The sequence below is a fragment of the Acartia tonsa genome, chromosome 2, assembly GCF_053477335.1.
Source record: "Acartia tonsa isolate MP-2025a chromosome 2, ASM5347733v1, whole genome shotgun sequence".
In the NCBI taxonomy this organism is placed as follows: Eukaryota; Metazoa; Arthropoda; class Copepoda; order Calanoida; family Acartiidae; genus Acartia; species Acartia tonsa.
This window is the reverse complement of record NC_137261.1, coordinates 14977604-14999101: the sequence shown is the minus strand read 5'-3', so window position 1 is coordinate 14999101 and position 21498 is coordinate 14977604. Positions and strand designations below refer to the sequence as shown.

Below are 21498 nucleotides of genomic sequence, written 5' to 3'. Positions count from 1 at the left end.
TTATGCCAATGTATTGTTGTAGATAGAAAATAAAAAAGGGGCCGCTTGATGGCCTGCCACCGACTATAGTTGATGTGTAATATTTATTATTATTGTTATAGTTTTCTTATTGCATGTGTTATTCATTCAGAGTCGGAAACGAAAGTTTTAAAGGCAGGCTTGTTCTGTGTATTTTTTTATTATGTATGTGTTATAGAATTTTCAGGATTGCAGGGAAAGATAAATGGAAATGAATTAACTTTCCTCCTATATTTTAGTACTTACCCCTAAGCCCCAAACTAGTTGGACCCTTTGCTTGAAAACTTAAATCAAGTTAGATTTGTTTCAGCTAGCTAGGAAGGGGATAATGGGCTGTTTAATCCTCAAGCCCCTAAAGTTTATAGTAATGTTTTCTTATTCGTTGACTTAACAACTTTTGGGACTTCTGTAGGTAGAATTTTTATCGATTGGGTTATTCAGTTAAGTGTTCAAACTTTCAACTTGTAATTGTTATCTACAGAAGGGGTAATATTGGGCATCATCATTGGGGATGTACATCAATTTGTCGGCCATTGTCTTATCCCTTTAGATCCCTGAAAATTCTAGACACTTTTAGATAATCATCTTCATGACAATATTCAATTGTAATCTGTTACTTTACAGCTAAAACATGACATAGAATTGCGCAATGGATTTTCAAATGAGCCAACGGTCAATGTAGAATCATTCAAATTCTCTGATATATATATTTCAAACATTTTTATGCAATTTTGTTACTATTTTTGTAGGTATTATCAATCAATTTTATGTTTCCTTTTTTCTGTAAACTTTACCAGTTACTTACTTCTATATTTATTTGATAGTTGTAAAAATGTATGTTTTGATGTAAATTTCTGTAAAAGAGTATTTAGGCTAAAAATTTAAAAATAGTATTTTAAACTTTCTTTTAATGAATTTATTTTAAGAATTTTTGGAGCTTGTTGTCCAAATTTTCTTTGGTTAGGGATATTTAATGATACATGGATAAATAAATGGAGAATGAAATAATTTTCTGTTTATTACCCCTTTATTCCTTAATAAATTGTTTATATGTTTTGTTTATAATAGGCCATAATTTGTGTAATAGTTATAAAAAATTAATACGCATTTATTTTTAAGATTTTTTATATTAATAAATTTTTTGTTGAAATTACCCTCCCTATTATTTTTGTGAGGTTGGTATTACCCACCCAGGCGGGTCTTGAAATGACCACGGATATTTTAAGCTTAAGATATTTGTTGAAAGTTTTCGCGTCGTATTTTAGACAGTTTTTCGCGGATATTGAAATGAAAACTTACAAGATTAAAACCTGTTTTGTTATCAACGAATGGACGAAGGCCCGAGTTAACAAAAATGGTACCTAATAATTTTAGGATTTTATTTTAATATTCGTGGAAAAATTTCTGTTGTACGATACTATTTATGATTTTTCAGTAAGGCTAAGAACTGATTCTTATCCAGCTGATATTTATCGGTCTCAAAACCATACTGAAAAATTCTTTATATTATTTTTAAATCAGATTCCAAATACTTTCGCTTAAAATAATCCAAATCATTTCCCCCCAAGTTCCCCTCGGAATAATAATGAAATATTTTTATTTATGTTGTTATTTTCAGAGTGTAGAAGTGAAATGTTCTAAGTTTACAAATGGTTACCTATCATGCACAGACAGATATCATCAGATATTAATATTGGTCAGAGTAAGTTTATTACAATTTTCATAGAGCGATTGTTGAAGGGAACTTCTATAAATGGTGATAAATGAGTTGTGCATTATATTTATTTCATCCCAGAGATCGTAAGGGATAAGATAATGGCCGACCAATTGATGTCCATCCCATTTACAAATGATGATACACAAAATTATCCCCTCTGTAAATTGTCCCCCCTCTCTCTGCAAATGAGAACTTAAAGTTTGTGTTGTTGCATTTATATTAGATTATTTTTCTTTGTAGTAGTGTGATTCATTTCTTATTTATTGGCTTAACAACTTTGGGGACTATTATTGAATTTTTATTGGTTATTTTTATATGTTGATTGATATAAGGTTTCAAGCGCTATTTGTAATCTACAGAAGGGATAATTTTGTGTATTATTATTGGGGATATACCTTAATTTATCGGCCATTTTCTTTTCCCTGATTACAAGTGCCTAAGTGAATGCACACTACTTATAAAATACACATAAAAGTAATAATTTTGGTTTTATTGTAGATTACAGGGGTGTATCTGCAAATTTGACCCAATAATTAAATTACCTATGAATTAAATAAAGAGTTTTGAAAATATTTTTTCGTTTTATTCCCTTCCTTGCTGGAAAAAACTAGGAGGGAATTTTTTTTTAAATTTGCAGCAGGGAAAAAAATTAATCTTGTGCAGTAAAGCGTAAGGGAGTTAGGGAATACTTTACAACTTTGCTTCTCATATTAGCATCATAATTTGAATATTATATAAAAACATAATTCTTCTTAGATACCTACCTAATAAACTATTATTTTCTAGAAGCCACGCACAGAGATCCATATTTGTTCTGTTCTGATACTAATAGAAGTGATTCAGGTATTAGTTTTCCAGTATGGCCTCGAAACTGATTAATATCCGCTGGATTAGAACTGATTCTAAGTCTTTGTAGTATATCCAGTTTTCTACGAATATAAAAATATACAATCATAATGTTATAAACAGTTTTGTTACACCGTGCCTTCGGCATCTCAGAGATAGTAAAACTGGTTTTAATCTTAATTTTGGAGACGTATATTGATTATTGGTCATTGTCTTATCCCTTATGATCCCTGACTTTAATGTACTTTCGATAAATATGAAATGAGAGTAAAATAACTAAACTATTTTATTGTTATCAAGATTTTGAAGTCACGAAGCAGACAAAGAAATTACCTTCGAGAACTAAAAAGAAAGAGGCGATAACTAGGATACAAGCTTATGCAAAGGTATTATTATACAGATTGACCCTCGAAAAAGTATTTTTAGCATCTGCAGCCCTTATTTCTTAATGAATTATTAAAAAATGTATATGTCCTTGTTCTCTATAGATTTCCACATAAGTAGACATAAAAATATTCTTTTTACCTCCATTAACACCGGAGATTTTTAGAGCTAAAGTTTTGAAAAAGTGACTGAGGAAAAAGTAACTTTTAACATGAAACGACTTTTTAGCAAAATTAAGGTAGAAATCTTTTTATTTTTATAAAGAAAATAAAATTACAACATAATGATTTTTTAGTCTAAAAAGCTTAATTAACCCCCTATTAAAATATTGAGATGTCAGAAAAGGGGGCGGAGCAACTGTCATAATTAATCCTTTTCATAAATAAGGGGAAATAAATAACCTAAAATTTGCAAATATTCAATTCATTCAGTAGTTTTTTTTTGCCATTAAAAATTTATATTTTTTGGTGGAATAAAAAATAAATGATTAGTTAACTTGTTTTTCTTTGTGTATCATTATTTAGTTGCCAGAAAAACATAATATAACCATCCAAAAATTATGAATAACAAAAAAAATTCTTTTCCTCAGTTACATTTTCAAAACTTTAGCTCTAAAAATCTCCGGTATTAATGGAGGTAAAAAAAAATATTTTTTATGTCTACTTATGTGGAAATCTATAGAGAACAAGGACATATACATTTTTTAATAATTCATTGAGAAATAAGGGCTGCAGATGCTAAAAAATACTTTTTCGAGGGCCAATCTGTATTTTAAGTTTTCCTTGCTTTAATAATCTTATAGTGTAGACAAATGAATAAAATACCAGGGAGGGAGGGGACATTGTGCTGTTTATTACACTTGTCTACAAAGTTTTATAAAAACATTTCCTATTACTTGACTCGTAAATTATGGGGACTTTTATTGAATTTTGATTGGTTGGTTCATTAAGTTGAGTGTCCAAACGTTTCAACCACCAATTGTAATCTACAGAAGGGGTAATTTTGTGTATCATCATTGGGAATGTACATCAATTTATCAGTCGTTATTTGTCTTATATCTTAGATCCCTTTGATAAGAAGATGAATTGCCTAGGTACCTATTTAATCTTATTTATCTATAGGCGATAACAAGTTCCTCGGACGAGTATTTTTCCCCAATCGCTGTCAAGAAGCAGAGGTAATATTAAAGGGGACTATGTGCTAACGAGAGCAAGTGATCTTAAGCACCATCCAGCAGTTATTCAAGGCATTTTTAAAAAAGTTTTCGTACTTGGTTTCTGTTATATAGGGGTAAATGAATGAAAAATGTTAATGGTCTAGGCAAAAACAGTTTGAAAATGTTTGACGAGTTGAGATTGTAAACCATTAAAAGCATTGACACTTAAGTATACTTATAAAATGAAAAATATAATTAGCAATTATAAGAATGTAAATAGTTTGATTAATATAATATACTTTTGCATTTTAAAAGGTTTTGCCATGTTTTTTTTATAATTTTGCCTTTTGAACTTAACAAAACATTTGATAATATGTCTATGCAAAAATTGCTTTACATTTTAATAGACTTACATTTCAAAGATCTTTAGCATAAAACCAAGCGAAACTTATTCTTTTAGATAATATAACTAATAAGTAATAACTATATAAAACATTTATCTAGTATAATCACTAAATATACTGAAATATTTGTTGGAAGGTGCTTAAAATCACTTGCTCTCATTCGTTCATAGTCCCCTATAGTTCAACTTTTAAAATTCATAGAGGGAGAGGGCAATTGCAGACTTTTACTTAAAATTCCCTAAATCTTTCCAACTTTGAAGCATTTTGTATTAATATTAATTTTTAAGTTATTTACTTTTTTCATTTCAGAAAAAAGTTTTTTCTGTCATCCCGACCTTCGGCAGCACCTCCATTGATCAACCCCAACCTTTCTCCCATAGTTCTAAGTGGGGCTAACAGAGAGCTACAAAGTAGCCCAGAATTATTACGTGGTGAGAGCCCTAAAAATCCAGTACTACAAGAAATTCAGAATAGCCCTACAAAACTTGATGAAAGATTGAAATCAAAGGTAAATAATTAAAAAATAAATGCACATTTTAAGTACCATCATTTAACACCTATAGGTATATATATTCTCATTTTTGAACGTTAATTTTAATTCACTTTTTATTTTAATGTTAAGTTTATGTACATCAATCGCTTCAATTTTTACTACTTTTCAAAGTAGACCCCACTCTTCTCCCCCTTCTCTATATAAAGACTAGCGGCTACGCCCCCTAGAGGCCGCCGGGGGCATTTGAGGAGGGGGGGGGGGGGAGTTGAATCCTAAAACCCATTTTTTATTTTAGATGTTTTTAAAAGTAAAAAAAAACGGTTCAGCGGTACATACAGAAAGATAGACAACCTGTTACTTTATTATTTGGATTTTAAACATTTTGCGTATTTTAAATTTATAATTCCGTTGTATTTTAGTTATCTACAAACCGGAGTGTAAAAGGTATCAAATGCCTTGAAAATGTGCTAAGCAAAGAAAACGCATCTCCCCAAAAGAAAGCTACTACTTCTAACTTACAGGTATCACTATATAAGGGTGTATTTCAATACAGGGATCTAAATGGATAAGACCATGGCCGATAAATTGATGTAAATCGCCAATGATGATTAAAAAAACCTACCCCCCTGCTGTAGATTGCAATTCGTGGTTGAAAAAACGCTTATACACTCGACTCAACTTAAAAAAGCAAACAATCAAATTTCAATTAAAGTCCCCAAAGTTGTTTAGTCAACGAATGAGAAAACTTTGGGGACTTTTGACCTCAATTTAAAAAAAGATTTCTTCAAGATTTACCTACCTACCAAAAGAAGAAAAAAATGATAGAAAAAATCTCTGAAATGAATTTGAAAAAATCTTCTAATTTAAAATATTATTTAAGTTTCTATTTTAGTTGCCTCAAAGTCAAAGCTACTTAACTTCAAAGTTCTTGGTAAGTTGTATATTACTTAATTCTATATCAATTTTCTCGACTGCTCTATAGTTCCCCCTTAGTTGTAAAGCCTAAACTAAGGGTTTTATCAGTCGTAGATCAATATAATTTGTCATATGCTTCACCCATGTAGCTTCATTTTAGTAAGCTAGTCTGGTTTTAATTATGATACATTTACCAGAGTTCAGAGTTTTAAGTAAAGTAGCGAAGCTACACTATAATTCACTTTTTGTGTCTGCGCGTCAGTTAGTCCGTAAAGCTATGGGGAAACGTGATTTTTTTTGGCTCCTATTCCAAGCTGAAACTTTTCCGGATTAAATAAATTCACTTTGTACATATTTCAACAAAGTTTTTTTTCGAGATTTGCCCATTAATTGGGGTACTAGATCGATTCCTATTTATTAGGTGTTATTAGAAAAATAAGTATTTTTCTATTATATTATTTGTATAGCATGTATATGAATTAGAGATAGGTATGTAAATTAAAAAATACTTGCCTTTGAAAATCGTTATAAAATACTGGAGAAAATGAAAGGCAAATATTTTTTTTCAGTTTATATTTTCAACCCCATATCTTGCAAAATTTAGAGTTTTTTTTATCTAAAAGTTAACAATAAGCTAACTTATTACATCTTTTTCTCTATTTGTACTTTAGGTGTTTTTATTTAAAGGAATAAAAGTATTACTTCATTAAATCCACTTATCAATGACAGAAGTTAATAACCAATATCTCATTTTCTTCATTAATGTGGGGAGTTTTATATCCGAAAACTCTTTCAATGAAGTAACTGAGATATTGATTATTCTGTCCATGGTAAGTGGGTTATATCCGGTTAAATAAAGCAATACTTTTGTTCCATTAAATAGAAACACCCTGTATTTAGAATTCAACCTGTGCAGCCAAATCTGCCTCCATCTACGGTCAGCCACAGGACTGGAATTTGTCTGTAATTTCTAGGAAAGTCCTTTCAGAAATAGAAATAAAATTTTGTATTGGCAAGAAACCTAATAAGTTTTTTTTTCATTTCATAACGGCGTATTTTTCAATGAAGTTCCTAGGTTTTATAAATATCCTTCTTTGTAACAAACTAAGAAAATTGTAATCTTTCAGATCCAGTCGAGTCGGTAATATAAAGAAAGTTTTTTTTCTCTACAATTCTATAAAAATTAATAATATTCAACTCACATCAATATTGCGAAGCAAAATCGCTGCGCATGAAAATTCACAATTGAAAAAAATTAATCTTACGCGAGTTTTATCGGTCAGCGCATTTTATATTTTTATTTAAAAAAGGATGTAACAGAAGATTAACAAGTACAAGTGAATTATCTGAAGCGGGATCCTCAGAAAAACCGGTATTTTTTTCATTCTTTGCACAAATTATAAAGAAATGTACGCCTGTCCGTCTGTAAGCCTGTCAGTCAAAGAAGTGCAAGCTTTTTTATTTTGTGGGAGGGGTTAAATTTGCGCGCCGAATTTATATCTTTGAGATGTATCTCTCCCCTTCCAGTTTGTTTTAATGATTTTTTGCTATAATATTTTTTATGTATTGCAATTAACCAGGGAGGGAGGGGACAATGGGCTGTTAATTACAATAGTCCTCAAAGTCTTATATTTTCATTTTCGTTTGCTTAACAATCTTTGGGACTTTATTAAATTTTTATCGGTTGGTTCACTTAGTTCAGTGTCACTGTCCAAACGTTTCAACCACTAGGTAATTGTAATCTACAAAAGGGATAATTTTGTGTATCATCAATGGGGATTTACATCAATTTATTGGTCATTGTCTTATCCCTTTAACAATTAATTAATACTATGTTCAGAATATATTTGGTGAAGAGCCGACTCAGCATAAAGAGATACCACGCCTAACCTACAGGAAGGTGGTTACCATAAGAAAACCAATAAAAGTGGAAAAGGTACTAATAAAATATTGTAATTTTAAGTGTGAAAATATCATCATGAGTGATCTGTATATTACTATTAGTAGCATTTAATTAGGGGGGGGGGGGTAATAAAACCATCTCGTAATCAGTGTGCAAATGGCACTAAGAAGCCGAATTTTGTACCAGTTGCTTACCGGCAAAAAAAACCGGCTAGGAGTGACCAAGAGTATAATGTGTAGATCGGGTATGTGATGGATTGTACTGAAAAAAAATTGGATAAACGGCTGAGATGCCAGCCATTAGCCGTTACTTTTCACACTTTGTTCGATTTAGAGAATGATGACTTATATCAAGTTTCATAAAAAAAAATTGGATTCCAAGTACCATTTGCACACTGATTTGGCATCTCAGGACTAACAAAACTGGTTTTAATCTTAAATTGTACATTTTTATTTCCGAGGAAAGCGTCTTTAATACGATGCTTTAATTAACTATTCCGTATTTATTTATAAGATGTGTTTTTAGGATATATACAACTTTACCTCCGAGTCGGATTCAGATTTTGTACAACGCAGCCGACCGAGAAAACTACCGAGAAAAGCCAATATTTCACAGCCAGAAGAACCTGTTGTTGAGTCATCTTGTGACACAGTAAGTTTAATCCTTCGATTTTTTAGTGATCATCTTGAGAATCCAGAGCATCTTCCGCTAGTAATCTGATGCGATACTCTTATGATTATTGATATTAGGTTAAGTAACATTTAACAGACATCCACCCCTTTGATTGTATGACCTTTGTCTGAGTAGTAGTAACTTTGCATGGTAACTAGTTGCGCCTTTTTTATGGGCCAAGGCATTTCATTCACTCAACTATTTATGTCGCCCACTCACCTGACATAGCAGCATAGCATAGCAGTCCGTCATTCAGTAACAAGTTACTCAACGCCACTTAAATTTGTTTTTCTTATATTCTACACTCTATGATTATGCATTACTGTCTGGGAAGGATGCTGTATCCCCCGAGATGTTTAGGACTTACAGACTGGATAGTTATAGAGTAGCTTTAGCTAATATAATTTACCTGTATCTGCAACGCAGGGATGATCAAAGTTACCACAAGAATCTCCAGAGGTTATCCAAAGGGTGCAGGGGGGCCAGGACGGGAGTTACGGTTAGGGTCTCCAGGCGGGGCCTCAGGGCATTAATGGATTTATTCTGGAATTATTGTAATTGTCTTGATGTTGTTCCTAAACAGAACATATTATAGATTTGGTCAGGTGGTTGAAGCCTAGCTACACCCGGCCTACACTAACATCCTATTCTCCCCCCATATTGTAAGTACAGTGTTTGTTAGTATGGAAAGGGGAAAGGGTTAATGATATTCAGAGAATTAAGCTGTACAGTGTACCTGGATGATAAATCTGGACAGCTTAGTTCTCCAAAGAGCCGGCAGACATTATAATTAAGCGGTCTGAAAAATGAAAATCTTTAATTGCTGTTTGCAACCGCGAAATTAGAATGTCTGCCGCAGTGAGCCGCAGGCAACCCGTTGTTCTTCTCCAGTGAATTGGTGGCCTGAAATTGTACATACATTAGTGTACATGACAATTACGCTTTACTCTTCTTTAACCTTTAATATCCTTTTTAAAAATTAAATAAGCTTATAGCTGCGCTACTGAATGGATGAAAATAATCGACCTTGTTATTTAGGTATGGATATATTATTATTTGGATGTTACACTAGATTTTCATGTTATCCAATATAGCGAAACATGCAGCGGGCTTAAATAACGATTCCTTTCTTCCATCTTCTAAACCGGATCCCCTTCCCTTTAAATAACTATTCCGTATACTATTTCTAAACAAACTGACAAATAAACGAGTTCCACGTTAGCCAGCTAAATTTTTTCTTTGTCATAATATCTTTGTTTATTGTACATCCATTTCTTTAGGTGAGTAGTTGCAGTCAAACCGTCCTAAGTACCACAGCTGGATATAATTCTGATTCTATGGGCAACTTTAAAGCAAACAAGGCAATAAGATACATGTATGGATTATTGTGGTTAGGAAAACTTATTATGTTTCCTTTTTTTTAAAGTTCTACATCTACAATCTACATACATATTTATTAGGGATGCGAATCCGTCGAATTTTTGGGCCGGATTCGGATTCCGGATTCCTTCGGAATCCGTCAAAAAAAGTGACGGATTCTTGCGGATTCCGGATTCTTATTTTTGACGGATTCCGGATTCGGATTCCGGATTCTAGCAGTATATTTCAGTATATTTTTATGTCATGTGATCACTGTACAGCCAATTAGAGGGTTTAGTTGATGTTGAGTGGATTACACTTCATCACGTGATCATTGGCTGTCCAATCTGAGGTCTTGGAATTGAATAGCTCATCACTCGATCGCTGGCCTGACAATGAGAGTGTGTATATTTTTATGTCACGTGATCACTGTACAGCCAATTAGAGGGTTTGTTGATGTTGAGTGGATTACACTTCATCACGTGATCGTTGGCTGTCCAATCTGAGGTCTTGGAATTGAATAGTTCATCACGTGATCGCTGGCGTGACAATGAGAACTCTGTGCTATTAGCTGGTATATCAACGTTGTTTATGTGGGAAGAAATGGGGGGGGGGGGAAGGTGGTGTGTTGGGGGGGGGGGTGATCTTTGCTTTCAAAAAGAGGGAGTTGTAAGAAAAAACTCAAGACGGTAATTTTAGCCTACCAATTTAGAATCCGGAATCCGCTATAAAAAACGGATTCCGGATTCGGATTCGGATTCCAAAATTGGCCGAAAATTGGGCGGATTCCGGATTCCGGATTCGGATTCCGGATTCGGATTCGCATCACTAATATTTATACATGTTTATTGGTTGGTTTATTAAGTGTTCAAACGTTTCATTCACTTATTGTAATCTAAAGAAGGGGTAATTTTGTATGTCATCATTATGAATGTACATTAATTAATCGGCCATCATCTTATCCCTTTAGATCCCTGGTTAAAACTAACTAGTCCATATCAGACTACTAGATTGATAGTGGCCTCTTAGATGAAAAATGTTAATAATCTCTATTTCTAAAATCATTTAATTTGATGAGAACTGTTCACCTTAAGATTACATGATATCAAACCGGTTTCTTTCTTTTGAGTGTTCTAAATCAAATTAACCAAAAAAAACTTTTTCCTCCGACATTCTTCTTAAAGCTTAGTAATCCATTTGCGTATCTAATGCTCAGAGTCTCGCCATGCCATCTGAGAAGGATGTGATTGTCATCACTGACGATGACGTGGAACCTGGTAAAAAGAACAGACATAGTTCAGGTATTATTTATGACATTATAAGGTTGTTTTATTTTCTGGGGACATGAACACAGGGATCTAAAGAGATAAGACATTGGCCGTTAAATTGATGTACATCATCACCAATGATAATACACAATACACATGATACCTCTTCTGTAGATTTTGATAAGTAGTTGAAAAATTTGGACAATCATTTTTTTGTACCAACCAATCAAAATTCAGTAAAAGTACCCTAAGTTGGTAATCCAACTAATAAGAAAAAATGTTATTATAAAACTTTGGGGACTAGTGTCATTTTAATTATTAAGTATAATGTAAAAAAATGTTTCTTCTATAGGTTGTTTTAATTTTTAGACTCCAGTAAGAATCCGGTTCTGTTGCAGTATAAGGAGATATCAATTTTCGAAGAAGATTATAAAAGTTTAGAGGTAACGTTTTTAGCCATAGTAAAAAAATGCTTTTTTTTTCCCCCGTAATTTAAGTGAAAAAATATGTTTCCAATGTATTTACCGCATCATAATATTAAGAGTGTGCTAAAATGACCCTTTGTTATGTCTTATAAGAAAAATACATCTAGTCCACTAATTCAAAAAAATCAATACTTTCTCTTCATTTGTATGGCCTTTGGGACATCTTACACGATGGTCCTCAAAAAGTTTTTCCGTCCATTCGTCTGTTAGTTTGTGTATTTGTTACGCAATATACTTGAAATAGGGTGCTTTACCATCCACTTTTTTATTTTGATTAAGCTTTTGTAATTAATAAGGCCGGTGAAACGATTAATTATCCTTATTTGTTAGATTGTTTAGTCGATTTATTAACAGGGGTGTATATTCTGCACAAGATTCATTTTTTTTTACCCTGAAGCAAAATTTCTATCTTTTTACCCTCTTATTTTTTTAAAGGAAAAGTGGGAAAAAATGCATTTCAGTTCTCCTAATTTTTACATTTTTTCCCCCCAACCACATTTTTAAAATTTTTTACCCCCCCCCCCCCCTTTAGCAGGGTCAAATTTGCAGAATATACACCCCTGTTTATTAAGCTTCATATTTTTATCCTTTTTTTCTTTTGAATATTTTCTTTAGGAGGGCGAGTTTTTGAATGATAACATCATAGATTTTTATCTTACCTACCTAAAAGAAGAAGTACTAGCCCCGGATTATAGATCAAAGGTAATCACAGGGTGGGAGGGGACATTGGGCTGATTATTACACTAGTCCCCAAAGTCTTAATATAACTTGTTCTTATTCATTGGCTTAATAACTTTAAGGACTTAATGAATTTTTATTGGTTGATTCATTTAGTTGAGAGTCCAAAAGTTTCAACCACTAATTGTAATAAACAGAAGAGGTAATTTTGTGTATCATTGGGGATGTATTGGTATTTAATTGTCTAATGCGGCCAAGTCAGACGTGTGATAACATAATTTGTCACATGTTCCCTTTCCTATATCTCTGCCAATTTACCCTCTAATTTTTAAAAAGTTTTTGTTTAATTTCTAGTTTTTGAATAATTTCAATCTTAATATTAGGTATATTGTGATGTATAGTCCCTTTCTTCCTGTCTTGAGAGCATTATATGTATTTTGTATATTAGCAGTCAGTTCTTGTGTCAACCGTTTCGGAGCAAGTCATTGCTCTGCAACTCGGCACGAACATAAAAGTGAATACTTGCTATTAAATTAATATTATTATTGTATGTTTAACTTGTCTTGAATTAATACACTTTATTAGAATATTTAGCTGTTTATTCTTGCTATTACTACACGTCATTTTGGCGCAGTCGGTAGGAGAGTGTATAGGTGGAGAGGACCAGGTAACAGTCAAGGAGATGGTGAACCAGGTCGAACCTCTGGAGGAGGAGAGACATGTGATGCTGGACCAGGTCGAATTCCTGGACCAGTTATGCTTGAAGAATGGAGAGATGGTGAACCAGGTCGAACCCCTGGTGAAGGAGAGATATGTGATGGTTAAGAACACCATGTCATTGAAGGACACCACGACACCATCCTGTCTAGTGAAGGACAACATGTGGGTGGAGGACACCAACATAATGTCCAGGGAAAGATATGTGCCGCCCTGGACATGTACTATGTTGGTGGAGGACACCATGAAAGGGGAAAAGGTGCCGCCCTGGACATTGCAGGACAACATGTGGGTGGAGGACACCAACATAATGTCCAGGGAAAGATATGTGCCGCCCTGGACATGTACTATGTTGGTGGAGGACACCATGGTGGAGGACACCATGAAAGGGGAAAAGGTGCCGCCCTGGACATGTATCAGCAGGGAGAGAAGGATAGACATGTGTTGTTAAAAATATATCCTTTTATAGTTTGTTTCTACAGGGAGACGAGGACAGTTGAGTATTGTTAAAATTTGTATTCTCTCTACAGTTTATTCCTTTCTACAATTTGCAGCCCTGGACATGTATCAGCAGGGAGAGAAGGATAGACATGTGTTGTTAAAAATATATCCTTTTATAGTTTGTTTCTACAGGGAGACGAGGACAGTTGAGTATTGTTAAAAATTGTATTCTCTCTACAGTTTATTCCTTTCTACAATTTGCAGGGAAGCAAGGATTACATGTATCGTAAACAAGGACAGACGTGTATTGATTAAACGAGTATTTCTTTCTACAATTTGCAGGGAAGAAGGATTTTCTCTACAGTTTTGTATTTGACGGCGGTGTGGCGGCGATCGATTTTTGTAGTTTTGCAATTAAGATATCTATAATTGAATAAGTTTTGTATCTGATAGATTTGACGGCTTATAAAAATGTATAGAAGTTGTGCTTCTGGAAGTATTTTTAGGAAATATAACTCGGAGATGTTATGTTACAAATCATATAGATTATTTGTGGAGCAACTTTTTCTAGAATGAACGAAAATTTATCTGCTATTGTTATATCCCTGTATATTACTGATCTTACTCGATTTTTTGGGAATGAACGTCAATTTATTTTCCATTGTTGTATCCATTGCTAATCAATGTAGATCTCTGATATTATTCGAATTAGTGGGATAAATGTTAATTTATCTGCCATTGTGGTGTCCATGCATAAGGTTAGAATTTATAACATATAATTTGGAAAGCGCTGACATTGTTTAAATAATAAGGAGAGAAACGAAGCAACTCTATAAAGTTTGTGATGGAAAATAATTTGATTTATGGTAATTATTTGAATTCTGGAAATATAACATTTTGTTAACTATTGAATACGAGTTTATGAGATTATGTTATTATGAAAATCAAAATATATGCATTTATATTTTTTGTTTTGTTACACTGGAATTGGATATTTGGATATATTTATTTTTGTTTCAGACTATTGTGGTGTCTAACAGAGATAAGAATAATAAAAAATTGAAGATGGATTAATTTCAACGAAAATAGGAATACAATTTTGTAAAATTGTTAATGGAAGAAAATTGATTTTATTAAATGTTAATATCGTGATTTTATGAAAATTGGATAAAAATTTGAAATTAGATACTTTAAAAAGTATTAGAATTTTGATGAAAGGCTGTAAATTGTTTTAAAAGTTGAGTCAGTTATTATGGTTCTAAGTATTTAATTTTAAAACAATTATATTGCGGTTTATGTATAAATAAGAGTAAAGCTACTCTTAAGTTTATATGTATGGAAACAAAATATTTTGAATATGGTTAAAATGTGCTATGAATAATAACGATTGTACTTGCGTGAAGATAGATATGTGATCTTTGATCTGTGATATATTATTCATAGTACGAAATTTCTATTATAGATAGAACAGAAATTTTGTTTGTTTTGTTTTTGAATTTACGTTGATTTGGATTGATACATACTTGTCATCATGATCAGTAGAATGTGATATTTGATTGGTGGGCGGAATTTTTGTGCATTTAACTAGATTTATTTTAAACAATTAAATGGCGATTTAAGATTGGAATGTATAACTCAGCAAAAATTTTTAATGAAGCAAAAATTGTTATTCAGTATTTGATTATGATGTGAGATAGAGAGAGAGAGAGGGAGAGAGAGAGAGAGAGAGAGAGAGAGAGAGTGAGAGAGAGATATGTGTGTAGAATTGGACATATTATATGTGGATTAATTATGATATGTGTGCAGAATTGAAATGTATAATGGACATATTATATATATATGAATGAATTATCGGAAATATTTGTATAGTAGGAAATGAATGTTATTGGAAATATTTGTATGGAGAGAAGAGAAAACTTGTTGATGTGTGTACAATGGATATATTATTTATGGATGTTTGTTGAAAATAAAACTTTGTGCAAGTTTTGACAATAGATCTATTATATATAGGATTGTGTAGGGAAGAGATGTCTATTGTGTATATCTATATCCAATGATGGGTGATGCAATATAGATTAATACTAAATGTGTTGTTTAGACTTAGTGGTTAAATGTTGCAAGTTTAGTTTGACTTATATATGACTTCTATTGTAATTGAAACGTTTTCGAATATGATGTATAAACCAAGGATATTAATATTCATAAAAATGAAGCATCAACACTTGTGTAGTGTCAAAATTAAATAATCAGAATATACGCGTATAAGATTCAATGCAAATTGATTTTTATTGTAATGAGGATATGATGCAAAAATAAATAATCAGAATATACGCGTATAAGATTCAATGCAAATTGATTTTTATTGTAATGAGGATATGATGTATAAAAACAAAGATGACAGCATCAGTAAAAGCGAAGTATTGAATGGTAAGGCAAACGAACATCAACACTTGCATAGTGTCAGAACTGAATAATCTTTGTAAAAAACAAGGAAGACAACATTAACAAAAGCGAAGCATTGAATGGTAGGACAAACGAACATCAACACTTGTATAGTGTCAAAACTGAGAAAATAAGTGCATAAGAGTCGATGTAAAATTGTAAGTAAATTTGTTAAAAAAGAACTGATTGATACAGATTGATGTTTTACTTACATTTTATGAGCTTGCTTATAGAGTGGCTTCGCTTGTAACCCACTTAACACGTAGCACATCTACTTGTCGTTGGGTAGGTGATAGGTTTGAATCTCGGTCTGACACTGAGTCATAACTAACAAAGTTAAAAATGGTTCCTACTGCTACTATGTGAGATGTGTGACGTAAATAGTTAGAGTGGGGGAATACCTTGGGCCAAAACATATCATTATTATGCATAGACGTTAAAGTTGGTTCACTGCTACAGTGTCAGATGATTAGTTAGAGTGAAAGAATGCCTTGGGCTAAAACAGGCGCAATTCAATACCATGCACAGTTAAGATTTCTCGAAAAAGGTTGTGCATCTCAGAGTGTTGGTTGTCTGAAGGGTGATTGGATGCTTGACACTGTAATCATGAAGTATTGTACTTTGTTGTCCCAGGAATCAATATACATCAAATCAATCAGATAATTAGATCATATGAAATTATTGACACCGCAATCATAAAGTATTGTGCTTTGTTGTCCCAGGAATCAATATACACCGAATCAATCGGATAATTAGATCATATAAAATTATTGGATAATTAGATATTTTAACTGCTTCGATTATAATGTTGAATTTTGTTGTTCCCGGAATTAGTATACAATCGGATAATTAGATCATATAGAAATTTGTGGTCAAATCAACATGTTTACAAATGGAAGTACGGACGTCCTAGAAATGATTATAGTGTTGCTACGTTTTCTAAATTGTACCTACCTGCTGCAGAAATCACCATGTAAAGTTCGAAATACAAAAAGTAGATAGATGTAAAGTATGGATGGGCGGACCGAATCTAATTATAGAAAAAACAAATATATCAATAACACAGGGTGGTGAATCAAAATGGTCGTATGGATGGGCGGACCAAACCTAATTATAGGAGAAGCAATTATATAAATAACACAGGGTGGTGAATCAAATTGCACTCAAACTTGAAATTGAAACATTATGTGTTGCTAAATTTTGGATGAATCAAATTAAAGTGAATAGATGTGGGCGGATTTCAATCTATTTAAAAACTTGGAATATAATGAACGTATTGCGAAAGTTTTGGTGGATCAGAATAAAATGGAAGAATATTGAGGGGCGGATTGAAATCTACTAAAACTTGGAATTATAATGGATGTGTTAAGTTTTTGTTTAAGCTTAAATTTTATTAAGGACACTCGATATAGAATAGTATATATTGCGATTTAGTGATGTTGATTCAGCAAAATTATTTATGAAGCTTAGAATTTCATGAAGCAAAATTGTTATAATGCATTAGATATTTGTGTGGAGCTGTCTCTCTTCATGGAGAAGGGGGATGGGCAATAATTTGGCAAGGAAAGTTTGCACTGTCTCTCGGAGTTGGTATGCGCAAAAGTTGAGCTGCGCAAGAAAGTGCTCTCAGATTGGTCAAAAAGAGGAGTAGTTGTGGTGGTTGAGATACAGTATTACCTGTTGATCGGCCGCAAGAGAAGTAGTTGGTGGTGACTGAAATCTAGTTTTGAATTTGGCCATTGTTTTGTGTTGACATTGATATTATTTGTAGGTGAGTGATTTGTTTTGTTTTATGATATAGTTAAAAGGTGTGAGAGAGAGTGGAGGCTGGTACATGATACACTTTGCTCTGACCGATTATATGTTGAATTGTTGGTGGAGAGAGAGTGGAGGCTGGTACATGATACACTATGGTACATGACCGATTGTTGAATTTTATCGATATTAAAGGAGCATTATTTATGATTGTTTAGTAATTGGGTCAGTAATATTGTGAAACATGCTATTGCTGCTGGAGAATCTGTTTATAGATTAGATGTGAAGTCTGTTGAAGTTCAGGATGCTAAAACTGCTCTCAATAATGCGGTCAAGAAGCTTGGAGTATCACCAGGAAGGTAGATATCAAGTTCAAGGTTCCTGTATTCTCTGGCAACTATAAGGAGATTTAGTGATCATGAAAAGTACCTGAAGCTAACAACTGAGTGCTTGCACAAAACTCCAAAGGAAGCCTGTGCTGGATTGACAACATATTTGGAATGTATGGAGCTGCTGGAGTTTATGGATGTTTATGGATTTACTGATATTCTGTCTATTGTGCAACAGAATATGTTTCCTCATGATGTATTAGAGCTGAAGAAGAGAGTTAAAAGTAAAAGGAGAGCTGATGATGTTACAGATTAAAGGGCGAATATAGGTTCGATATGATATGAGCTTATATGAAAGGTGCCATTTCATACTTTAAGAATATCTATGCCAAATTTAAAAATTCAAAAAAATCCTTAAGTAGATTTTGCAATTTTCTGTTTCAATTGAACATATGATAAATGAGATTGACGACAAACCGTTTATTTTAGCCCTTTACAAGACTTTTTTTCACTATTTTTCTTAAATCAATTTGATTGTTATATTGGCATGCATCTTATAAGATAATTTAAATGTTTATTTGTTTTAATTATATATTATTTTATTACATTTTTAATTTCCATCAAAATATTTTACGCAAGAGTGCCTCAAATATAGGGTCAAGGGTAAATAATACATTTTAAAATTTATTTTTTCTATGAGGATCTGTGATTAATTCCTTATAAAATATTTACCCTAATTACGATACGTAACACGAACATACATACACAAACATGATGCAACTTTTAGCAAAAAAAATAATATTTTAATTTTTAAATATTTTTTTTAATTAGTGGTTCAGCCCTTACTTTTTCAATGTACTTTTACAAAATTATTTTATGAAAAATTTATTTGATCAAAAGTAAAAGTTGCAGCATCCAATGTCTGTCAAATCCTTTCCTCTTCATTATGACTATGATGGAACAGAAGCTTTATAATTCAACCTTCAGACACAGCCTTGTGTGATGCAGTGATGTTTGGATTTCTTAGGGAACTACATTGGTTACGCAAAATGACGCAATTCTAACAACGAATTGGATCGGTTTTTGGCTAGAAACAGACTTATACAGTTAAATATGTCAATGTCTTTAAGTTATTTATAATCTATATAATGGCACCTTTGATATAAGCTCATATTATATCAAACCTATATTCGCCCTTTAAATACTTGCAAACAATGATTGATGAAGCTATCTTTGAGCTTGAATATGATATCTCTATATATGGGAAGACTATTACTGATCTTGGCACGAAGAGTCTTAAATCAACCAGTAGTGGCAAATCATATGCAGCTAATGATAGTACTGGTGATAGTGATGATCATAATCCTACTGAAGCAAGTCAATCTGTTGGTACTGTTGTTGCAACCCTTTCTCAACCTGTTACAAGTACTCCAATCAACAGTCCAACTGCTGCCAAGGAGAAGAAAAGTAATTTAGATTTATAGATTGCTAGATTTATAATAACCGTTGAAAAGTTTTGAAGACTTGGAGGTGTTAAATTTAAGCATTTAAGCAACAGTTGTGGATAATAAGACGTCGGAGAGTAGTTTTGAAGCTTAATTTGAAAATTGAGGATTCGTATGTCAAGGATAATGAAATAACATTGAGTTAAACGAATATGTTGATATTGTAACATTTTGAACAGATGTGCACAGTGTGTCAGGAGGATGCAAATAAATGCACAGTGAGTCAGGTAGCTACAAAGAGATGAATTTACAGTTGTCAAAATGAGAAGTATTTAGTTGATAGATAATGATATACAGAGATATACACCATGGGCTAGAAGCTATTGTGAAGTTGTGCAGAATTTTCAATAGCATGCATTGTATCTTAAATATATTTATGACTGATAAAACGGATATTTGTAAGTTGTTAATACAGTGGGCAGTTAAAGTAAACTGCTGGTTAGTGAAATTTTAGCTGTTCTAAAGAAGGCGGGGCTTAAAGATGATGTGACTGTTGTAGATTTGACTGCCAGGATTGGATATCTTACTTGTCAATAGCTGGTGTTTTTGTTGATAGTTAGTATTGAAAAACGAAATGGATCAGATTTTGAATTAATCTATGGCGAAGGTTTTGGTTGTTTTTGTTCGGCTGCAGTTTTCTCTGTGTTTGTTGTTTCTGTTCATTGTTTTCAACGTTATCATTGGTTGGAGTGTCGACAGTAGCATCATTGTTATAACGGAAATCATTGGCAGTTTCTGTATTTTGAATGACATGTCGATTTTTGGATTCTAACAGAGATGTTAATAGCAGTTATTGTGGTTGTCATTATTAGGCTTAAGTCATGCCTGACTATGCAATAGATATAATCTCCTGGATGATAAGTTTATATGTTATTATGTCATTTGTGAGATGTTGATGGATTGATGGATAATGATGGATTGATGGATATGAATGATACTACTATGGTTGGTATGGTTATATCATTTGTGAGATGTTGATGGATTGATGGATAATGATGGATTGATGGATATGAATGTTACTACTATTATCAAGAAAAATCTGGCAAAAGAAAATGAATCATATAATCAAGAATAATTATAGTTTTACTGTGTATTAATTCATATTTTATTTTATTTTTATGTATTAATGTTTAAGTATTTGTTGAGGCAGTAGTAGTCTCGAAAGGTTTAATATTAATGCGTTTATAACAATGCATCTCTAATGACATGTTTTTAAATCAATGCATTCTGATGATTATATGTTAATCAATGTTTTTTTTTAAAAAAAAAATAATAAAAAAAAAAAAAAAAAAAAAAAAAACACATAAAGAGAAAAAAAGGAACATATAAAAAACATAAAAGAGTTCTAAGGAACCAAAACAAAAAGAAAAAAATGTATATGAAATGTTTAAAGATCTGGAAATAAAATTAAAAAAAAAAAAAAAAAAATTATGGCAGGTGTCATACCAGATCAATTATTATCTATTATAAGCATTCAATGCTATTTATAATATATTTGATAATTAACATGTAATAAACATATTGTTATATTCAATCTGTAATGTTACAGTTTCGAAATTTATGTTCATGTTAAAGCCGGGGAGAAATGTGATGTATAGTCCCTTTCTTCCTGTCTTGAGAGCATTATATGTATTTTGTATATTAGCAGTCAGTTCTTGTGTCAACCGTTTCGGAGCAAGTCATTGCTCTGCAACTCGGCACGAACATAAAAGTGAATACTTGCTATTAAATTAATATTATTATTGTATGTTTAACTTGTCTTGAATTAATACACTTTATTAGAATATTTAGCTGTTTATTCTTGCTATTACTACACGTCAATATCAATTAAAAAGTAGTCTGTTATTTTTTTTATTTCTTGGTCATGTTTAGAATTAACTGTTTTATAAATAAAGGACAATAGGCCTGTATGGGTATTATTAATTTTAGAGTTGGCAATCTGTCTAATTTTTGGACTGGATTCGGATTCTTACAAGAATCCGTCTAAAAATAAAACGGATTCTCCGCGGAT

At 32.3% G+C, this 21498-nt stretch overlaps 1 protein-coding gene across 6 annotated transcripts in view; it reads left to right on the top strand.

Moving 5' to 3' along the window:
• LOC145305445 (uncharacterized) overlaps positions 1 to 21498 on the top strand; it is a 344737-nt gene that overhangs the window by 128973 nt on the left and 194266 nt on the right. For 4 of the 6 annotated variants that reach the window (XR_013874599.1, XR_013874598.1, XM_080147092.1 and 1 more), the window contains exons 2-16: positions 1636 to 1720; positions 2522 to 2578; positions 2882 to 2967; positions 4087 to 4142; positions 4835 to 5033; positions 5438 to 5539; positions 5911 to 5949; positions 6834 to 6907; positions 7254 to 7305; positions 7774 to 7869; positions 8362 to 8487; positions 9789 to 9869; positions 11084 to 11168; positions 11505 to 11578; positions 12236 to 12322. Coding sequence is in view for 4 of the 6 variants with exons in the window: in XM_080147092.1 (XP_080003218.1) it covers positions 1681 to 1720; positions 2522 to 2578; positions 2882 to 2967; positions 4087 to 4142; positions 4835 to 5033; positions 5438 to 5539; positions 5911 to 5949; positions 6834 to 6907; positions 7254 to 7305; positions 7774 to 7869; positions 8362 to 8487; positions 9789 to 9869; positions 11084 to 11168; positions 11505 to 11578; positions 12236 to 12322 (1254 nt within the window). In the remaining 2 variants the exon portion in view is untranslated. Of the gene's footprint in view, positions 1 to 1635; positions 1721 to 2521; positions 2579 to 2881; positions 2968 to 4086; positions 4143 to 4834; positions 5034 to 5437; positions 5540 to 5910; positions 5950 to 6833; positions 6908 to 7253; positions 7306 to 7773; positions 7870 to 8361; positions 8488 to 9788; positions 9870 to 11083; positions 11169 to 11504; positions 11579 to 12235; positions 12323 to 21498 lie in introns of those variants that run through there. The other 2 variants (XM_080147072.1, XM_080147078.1) reach the window with 2 other exon arrangements.